This window comes from Mchenga conophoros, linkage group LG16 (genome assembly GCF_057382185.1).
Source record: "Mchenga conophoros isolate Kocher_MC1m ecotype Shallow Benthic linkage group LG16, M_conophoros_male_GT1.1, whole genome shotgun sequence".
In the NCBI taxonomy this organism is placed as follows: Eukaryota; Metazoa; Chordata; class Actinopteri; order Cichliformes; family Cichlidae; genus Mchenga; species Mchenga conophoros.
In genome coordinates, this window is record NC_140541.1 from 36,474,196 (window position 1) to 36,483,502 (window position 9,307).

Sequence of the window (9,307 nt, forward strand, 5' to 3'; positions counted from 1 at the left end):
GATCATCCTATGACAGATGTTCAGGAGTCGCTGCCCAGAACAAAAAAAATTGTATTTCTCTGTATGAATCTCTCTGTGATTTATGAAGGAAGTGGATTAATAATGAGCTCTGCAATGCACACAGTCTCTGACATTTGAAGTCTTCAGCAAAGACTTGATCTATAAATACTAATTAGCTCCTTCCAGCTTAAAGAAGTGTGTGAAAGATGAGACTGACTGACTGTAATCCTTCTGAGATCTGTGTTTCAAACCAAGAACAGGGTGATTTGGGCGCTTGTTGTCAGTTACCTGTTTTTCTTGATGTGTAAACATTTTCTGTGCCCTAGTTACATAATACATGCTGACTCGAAGTAGGTTTTGCATGTGAAGAAAAAAGTAAATGTTGAATGGTGGAAAGACTTGAGGAAGGGCTATGGGGCTGGGTTGCATTCGATGATGCACCAACTATATTAGTTACTTTAAGAATATTTTGTACAGTACTGAATCTGTTAGCAAACTGAAAAGCATACAGGTCCACAAGTATCTGCACAATTACACATTTGTATTTTTTAGCTCTGTATGCCACCATGCTGGATTTTAAATAAAGCCATCACCTTGTGATGAAATGCAAATCTTCAGTTTTTAATCAAGGGTTTTAACAAGTTTTTAGGAATTACATTTTTAATTACAGAGTATCAACCAAAGATCCAGGAATCAAAATCATTGCATAAAAGTTATAATTTAAACTTTTAATAAAGTATTTGATTTCCAAGCAAAACATGGCTTAGTACTTGTTGGAGAAGTCCTTGTTGGTGATCACAGCGATAAGACGTTTCTTTAAGTTTGCACCTACAAGAAAGAGAAGTTGGATTCTATCTCATTTCTTTTTACTGAAATGCTTTAATTCAATAGAAGAAATGTAAAAACATCACATTGTTTAAAAATTGTCCTACATCTTACTTGTTCAGTTTTTTTCAACAGCAGTGGTGGAAATGTTCTGGACAGTGTGAACAGTGTACATTGGCTCTTACCATTAACACGCTACCAGAGATCACGAGCATGCTTCTATCATAAAATATCAAATGTTGTTAACATGTCAACAAGCTGAACCGTGAGCGAGCAGAAGGCTCAGAGGACTGTGTTACAGCACGTATACTTCGGTGGATATGAAATACAAACGGGAGCCTGTGTATTTGGGATACATAGTAGACTCTCTGTCCTAAAGCGCACAGTGACCTTGTACCAGTCAGCCCTTGGAGGGTTCAAAGTTCATTCATACAATGCTAAATGTTCTGCACCTCCACTTATTGTTACTGACCAATTAAAGGGACTAACTCTCTCTAACTCTCCCAGATGCTCACTCCTGGGTCTCTCAAGTGGCTTTGCTTCTTCAGTCAATAGTCAGACGTGTCAAGTACAGACACACACTCTCTCACCTTTTGCTGCATCTCGATTGGGCTTCTCTTCTCCTCATCAGCTTTCTGTCCATGAATGACCCACAGGGTCTCGTTAAAGCACAAAAGGAGACCACGTATCAAGGTTGTTTATTCTTGAGTCTCTCTTAAAAGAAGCAGTGTTCACTTCTTGTTTATAAAATACTAATATTTTTCTACTTTGTCACCCACTGAATGTCCTGAATTATCGGTACCATCCCAGTAGGCTTCAGCAGATGTTATTGCCCCTATATCTGACATGTAATAAGGTATTCCCTAAATTTGTCAAACTGCGGCACAGAAACAGAAAAAGATAAAATAACTGTCTCAACATATAAAGAACTGAATGACTGATGGATTTAGCTTGGAGTGAGTTCCATGCATAGACACGATTTCTCACTGTCTTTCAGTCCACAGTACAGGAAGTTGGGGATATGAGTGCATGTGGGAGTGTGTGGTGTAGAACAGGATCCCAAAATAATACCCCAACAACCTCTATAACAGTGAACAGTCCACTCATTTTGTGCCATCGACGTACACAACAGACGAGGTTTACTGGGGGGGGTTTAATGTCCACTCCCAAAGTCTTACAGGGGAGACTGTCCTTTGGATTTACACTGCAGGCTCTTACACGGGTTAACAAGCACACTGTCAGAGCCTTCAGCAGCTCCAGTCACCTTATTGTGTTGTGTACCTGTTCTATCAGTTTAGTGTCAGAGCTCTGCAGTGGCAGCCAGGCAGTGAACGACAACAGCATTGGACATGTCTGCTCTCTGCTGCTGTCTGTGTTTAGTCAGACCAAGTGCTGACTTAACAAGCATGTGATGTAAAGTGGTCTATAAAGGTCTTTAACTCCATTTGTTGTCATCTGAAAAGATGGTGCGTCCGGAGTGGCCAGACAAAGCGTAGGCCCTGCCTGTAGACACTGATGAACTGTAGCTGAAGTGGAAGCAAAGATTTGTGCAAATAATCAGAAAACAGTCACTGGAAGATAAAGTGAGGCACAAGTTGGCTCTAAATTTCAAAGTCAAAGCAGCAGTTGTATAATGAGCAGCCTGGCCTTTCTTAAGGTGAAAAAGCCGAGGGAATCCAGAGTGGTGACGAGTTCAGTGCTGCATGAGCCACGATGTCATCCATCGTGAGCGGCCAGAGCCTCCACCTCCTCCTTTCAGACTGTAGCAGAGTTGCTTTTGCATAGTGACACCTCCAGTATAGGTTTTTCAAACAAAAGGCTGTGGCCTCAGTATACCACTCCATGCACTCAATTAATGCAGAGCTATTCACCCGCAGCAGTGCTAATTAAGTTTCAGCTGAGCTGAGTAGGTGCAGAGAGAGGGGGGGGGATACCTGGGAGTTTATTTCACACTTCCAGGTTTTACCAGCGAGATATCAAATCACATTTACATGCAGCAAAGAATGATCCAGGGTACTGAAATCCTTGATTAGTGGACACAAGTGGATTGACTACAGAAGCTTAGAGCATGATTTTAACACGTGCCTGGTTCTTCATTCTGCTTTTCTTTCATCTTTTTTGTATGTTTAAAAAGACGACTGGGAACAGTTGGCTAATTCGATGGATGTCATTTCTGTTTGCTGTCCTTTCTTTACTTTCCTGTTCACATCGCTCCTTACGCCGACATATTTTCCCTTCATAGTCTGCTTACCTGATATATCCCGACGCCCTCAGTTGCTCAGTTTTTATATTTTAGCCGATTTTAAACCAACCATTTGAACCCACAGGGTTTAATTTACATTCCCCTCCCACTGATGGTGGTGCATATTTTGAGTACCTGTGCAGATCACTGGAGGAACAGAGTTAATTGCTTTCTCTAGGTGAAGCCAAGAAAAGTAAGCTCCAGTCCAACAAACTTTTTAATCGACTGCAGAGTTCACTTGCAATATTAAATCTAATGAATCTCAGAGTAATTTGCAGTTCAGCCAATTTTCTTTTGTAAGAGAAAAATCGAGAACAAAGGAAGAGAAACGTATATGATCAAAGTATGTAAATGTACCCGTACTATTTTTTTGTGAGTCGTCTTTAATAGTTGCTGCTCTTATCCTGTTTCTCCTCATAGTTGTGTGATAGCTTAAGGTTTTTTTGTTTTCTTATTCTGCCACTGAGAAACTTCCTAGTCTGTATTGACATCTTAATTGGACCCAGTTGACAAAGAGTTTCTAGCTTAAAATCTGTGTGCACTCTATTGGTGTTTACTTCCACAGTTAATGTGTCATTTTGTCACCACATATTTGCCTTTTTTTTTTTTTTTTTTAATTCCCTCTGTGATGTCACGTCATCTGCCAAATGAGGAAGAAGAGCCACTAAGTGTCACAGGCAGGGTTTTATTATAACAGTAGTCAGAAGATGAACTGTGAGCTTAAAATTTTCAGCCTTTAGTGAATTCTCTCAGCAGTTCTTGGATAGATTGACATACTAATGTCTATACGCACGTCACTGGCCACTTCATTAAGTATATCTTACAGTACAGAGTTTGCCCCATCCTTTTTCCTTCAGAACTGTCTGAACTCTTTGTGGTACAGATTCAGCAAGATGCTGGAAACATCCCTCTGAGATTTTGAGATGATATTGACACAGTGGTGTCACACAGTTGCTGTCAGCTGCTCATCAGTGATGCAAACCTTCTATTCCACCACATCCCAAAGGTGCACTATTAGATCTGTTGACTGAGGGGGTCACAATGAACTCACGATGAGCTTTGTCCTGAAAGATGGGTACACTGAGGTCATAAAGGGGTGGACATGGTCAGTAACAACACTCGGACAGGCTGTGGTGTTTAGGCGCTGCCCAGCTGGTACTAAGGGGCCCAACGTGTGTAAATAAAATATCCCCCACAGGATTTCACCTCTACTACCAGCCCTAACAGTTTAAGTAGTTTAAGTACCATATTTTCTGCACTATGAGGCGCACTGAAAATCCTTTAATTTTCTCAAAAATCGACAGTGCACCTTATGTATTCTGGTTGTGATACAGACCTCAAACCGATTTTATTTGGTACACGGCGCTCAAAAATCTGTCAAAAAATGCTTTAGTACGACTTTGGTAAGCTACGAAGCCGCACCGCTTTATGGATTGTCGGAGAATTACGGTTACTGTAGTCAAGAGCCTCGTGGAGTAATCTGGGTCCTAAATTCAGTTACTTCAGGTCCCAAAGTCAAACGAACACTGCAGCATCACTGAGAGTTAAAAACTGTCTAAATTCTTTCATCTTTAATAAGATGATCAGCGTTGCTGCTTTACCAGGTGTAACAATTAAGTTTAACATCCAGGCATCCATGAAAACAGAATTTATTAAATTTAACAGAGTTAGAAGTTAGCAGGAAGTTAGCTCGCTAGTTAGCTAAACATGATATAGCATGTTCTGACTGAGAGATTTGTTAAAAAATTCAAACGTACAGCTCTGCTGTCACTTCCAACATAAATGAAGACAGAAAACTAAACAGCAGTGACGTTTGTAGGGTTACTGAAGTTGGAATTGCTGGTATATAATGATGTGCTACGTGGTGGCTAGCGACACAGCTATGTTAGCATAACAAACACAGTGAAGCTGGAGGATGAACGCTAACTTTTTTCTACTCGTTAACTTGAGGGTTTCCAATGGTCAGGGACAAATGCAATCGCATGGCAGGATGCTGTAAACGGACCAAACTTCAGTCAGGAGAACAACTGAGATAATCCATCCACAATAGAAGGTTAGTTATTAATATACTGCAACAACATGGAAATAGAGCAGCTGTGAGAGAATTCAACATTAATGAATCAATGGTACGGAAGTGGAGGAAGCAAGAAGAATGAGTTGAGTAAAGTTTGACTTCTCTGACTGCTTTGTTTTGCTTAATGCGCCTTATAATCCGGTGCGCCTTATGGTCCGAAAAATACGATGCTTTCATATTATTTACACCAAATTCTGGCCCCATCATCCAAGCTCCTGCTCTTAGCTGACCAGAGTGCTGTCCAGTGAGGTCTTCTGCTGTTGTGGCCCATCTGCTTCGAGGTTTGGCATCCTGTGCAGTCTGAGCTGCTCTTAAACACCACATTTAAACACCACAGCCCGTCCGAGTGCTGTTACTGACCATGTCCACCCATTTATGGCCTCAATGTACCAATATTTCAGGACAAAGCTCATTATGAGTTCATTGTGACCTCCACTCACCAGGTTGTACACCTTAGTTATAATGAGTACTACTTTGAGTTACTCTTGCCTTCATATTAGCCTGAAACAGTCCAGCACTTATCCTCTGACCTCTACCAGTGAACGGCCGCAAACTGGATATTTTCCCTTTTTCAGACCATTCTCTGTAAACACCAGTGATGGTTGTGTGGGAAAGTCCGAGCAGATCGGGAGTTTCTGGAATACTCAGATGAGCCCATTTGGCATCAACAACCATGTCACCTTCAACGTCTGTGGTGCTGTTTGGTTTTAACTTCTCCAGGCTGTCTTGACTGTGTCTACATGCCTCAATGTGCTGAATGGGACTGACTGGTTAAATAATTGCATTTAGCAAGTAGTTGATTAGGTATACTTGATGAAGCCTGGATCAAGCTGTTCAAATTTAATTAATGGAAGAGAAAAAGTTGTTTATAATTATTGTGCAGTAATTCTTCAAGTTACACCTTTTGTAATAGCAGCTTTGAAATATATTTGGCCCATTTTGATTTCCTCTTGGCTCAGTGTGTTTTGCCAGTTTTTTTTCTAATAACCAGAACTAAAAAAAAATCAAGAAAACATCAACGTTTCATGCAAAATACAAAACAGACACGAGGCTGAACAGATGTTCACCAATCAAGGATGATTCTGATCCCTGACTCATTGATTTGTGCATCACTAGGTGTATGTCTTCAGTTTCACCATTTTTACTGTAGTCTTGTCCATTCTCAGTAGCTCTCTTTGCTTTTTTTAAGCTGAGGTCACAAGCCAAGCAGTGTGACTGGCTGAGTATGTTAGTCAGTACGGTCTGATCTCTCTCTCTATATATATCAATATAATAAACCAAAATAGTAGGTTCACTTAGAAACAAGCAGTTTGGGTACCCAGACTCCAGCACACTGCGCTCATTCCTCTTCTAGCATTAATTAAAGTCTTAAGGGAGTAATCTCTCAACAGAGAATAGCTGATCCATCATCCCTCCATGGACCAATTCTCAGACCGCTGTCATCAATTCTTTTATGGTTGCTGGCAACTTTTCAGCATTAATGCCGTCTCCCCTGTTTGTGCACAGACTCTCTCTTTCTCTTTCCCATTTACTCTTTATTTTCTCATGCTCTCCATTTCTTGTTTGTACTCCAGCGACCTCAGAGAAATGTGTGCGTAACCAACAGGCCGCTCGACCTGACGCATAAATAAGGGCGTTGTTGTCAATGCACGGCACATTTATGTGAAAGGTTGGACAAGAGGGGGGGACTCTGTGACAAGGGCAGGACCCTGTGGTGGTGGATGGGTTTTAAAAAAAAAAAAAAAAAGAAAAAAGCAGAGGTATATTAAGAAGTGGGTCGACAGACGAGGATGCTTAGGAACCAAGGGTGCACAAATATTAATTTAGTCACAAATAAGCTAGCTAAATATTTATAGCAAAAAAAAAAAGGCCAGTTGAAAGCACAGATAGATTAAATCCATCTGTTTGGAATGATTTGTGTGCTGTTCTTTGGGGAAAAGATCATTTACTCAAAATACATTCAGCAGAAGACCATGTGAGCCTGTAGCACATAGTTTCTCATTAGAAATTTAAATAAACAGAGTAGGATTAACCTGCTATTTAGGGCCTAAGTCAGATTCAACTCTTTTTGGGGGGCCTAACTTCTACCCCATGTCCGCATACTTGGGAAATGCTAGCAATCTGTGCAGAGTCATACCTGCATCATCATTAATACTAGTAAAAAATGTCCCCTGTGTTGTTGTTATGTGTGAGCAGCAACCTCAGTTACAGCACTTTCTATGATTTATAATGTGTGTAGCTAACAGCCTGACCTTGCATTTTCTAGTGTAGACCAAATAAAGGAAACCTTTTCACAACAGAGTAAAGCTGCTGCAGCTCAAATTAATAGCCTGTACCCTCAAAGTGTGTGTGTGAGTGTGTGAGAGTGTGTGTGAGTCTTGTAATGTCTCTGGACTGTCACAAAGTGCTTGCTGAAACATCTTTCTGTAATATTATAAGGTTTTTACTCTACAATGTAAAGCAAGTATAAGCTATCTGAATAAAATTGAATTGAAACAGTGTTTAAAGGAATAATGGGATTAAAAAGAAGTTAAGATGAAAAGGATGTTGGCAAGAAAAGCCAAATGGTTTTAAAGGATGGAAAACTTAAACCGTGACTAAAACTAGCGGGTAGCGGAGGAGGGGAAAAAAGAGGATGGAAAGTGGAGGTCACACACAGCTTGATTGGACCAGATGCCACCAGGAGATATGAGTCGAAGTAACGACAGAGGGGCATTTACAGGACTGGTGTGCATGGTGGGTGGGGGTGGAACGATGTCAAGCATAACCTGAAGGGGCATGATCGAGTAGGGGGGGGGGGGACACATGGTAAGGAAAGAGGAAGACACTAAGGACCAGAAGGGATCTGGCCAAGGAACGTCGACTCGATACAGACGTCGTTATTATCAAGATGTCAAGCACTCCACGTCTCGGGCACTAGATGTGCCCCGAGTGAGGAAAACTTGAAGAATTTCATTTTTAAACTATCAGACGTAAGAATTTAAACGTTTGTCTTTTTGTTTTGGGTTTTTGTGCTTGTAGATTTTACGTACATTTACTTGCAGTGTAACATCTGCATAGGACTGATACTGTGCATAGTACAGTTAAAAGAGATGTAATATTTGGTGAAATTAATATTCTAGTTTTGCAACAGTGGCTGTTATTTATCTTGTTGTTGTTGCTTGTTTAACAGTGTTTATGCATCATACTGTACCCCTATACATGTTGCATTTTTAGCAGGGTGCCATCACTGTACATCAAGAAATTAATTGACAAATCTGCCGAAGGTCATTTGCATATTTTCAGTGTAGTAAAATTCAAATGACCCTTGATTTTTCTGGATCTACATTTGTGTAGTGTCGCCTCAGATTAGCCTAGTCCTCGTGCATACTTCTTACACTTGTTTGTCTTTTTGTTTTGTTTGTTTTGCTTCCAATTATTTGGCAAGAAGTTAACATGTGGAATGAAAAAGTGCCTTACAGCGTCTAATATGTCCAAAACTAGCATAGCGACCTAAAAAGTACATTAAAATATCTTCAGTTAGATCAGTGTTTGTGTTTTTTTGCCATTTTTGGTTTTAAATGGGGAAAAAGCAACACAGCAACATTTTTACTTCTAGTTTTCCCATCTAACTCTTTTCTTCTCTTTACCTTCTCTGTCCTCAGGAGGACTTTCGGAATAAGGTTCAAGATTACATCAAGCATTACGCCAGATGATAAAAGCATTGGTGACCCGCTGCAGCCTGCACCAACTAACCAAACTGCTCTACCTTGCCTCTGCTTCTCTTGGCCAACTCCCCTCCCACATGTGTGAATCAGCAGCTGACTCTTTGACTCGTACCACTCCCCTCCCTCTCGACACCACAGCTCTGGCGACGCCCCGCCTCTTCTGTTCACCCAATTGCAATAAACTTCACATCGCAGGAATGAAATAAAAATTTAAAAAAAAGTCACACGTTGAAGAGAGGACTTACATACACAAGAAAATAACGCTTTAGTTAATCGGCCGAGGGTTACAGTGACCACAGTGTCTGTCTGTTGTGGCAAGACACACGAATGACGCCACCCCGCTGACGAGCCCGTCGGACACGAGCCACGTGGCGATGGAATTGGATGCGATGTTTAACTGAAGAAGACAACAAGTCACGCTTGGCTATTTTTAAATTTGATGACTCAAGAGGAAGATTA

The 9,307-nt window shown here is 40.9% G+C and overlaps 1 protein-coding gene across 2 annotated transcripts in view; it reads left to right on the top strand.

Annotated features, from left to right (window-relative positions):
* Positions 1-9,042, top strand: part of ube2f (ubiquitin-conjugating enzyme E2F (putative)) — a 50,468-nt gene extending 41,426 nt beyond the window's left edge. For both annotated transcript variants that reach the window (XM_085249083.1, XM_085249082.1), the window contains one exon: positions 8,786-9,042. In XM_085249083.1, coding sequence (XP_085105209.1) covers positions 8,786-8,836 — 51 coding nt within the window. In that variant the 3' untranslated portion in view covers positions 8,837-9,042. The remainder of the gene's footprint in view (positions 1-8,785) is intronic.
* The last annotated feature ends 265 nt before the right edge of the window (positions 9,043-9,307 follow it).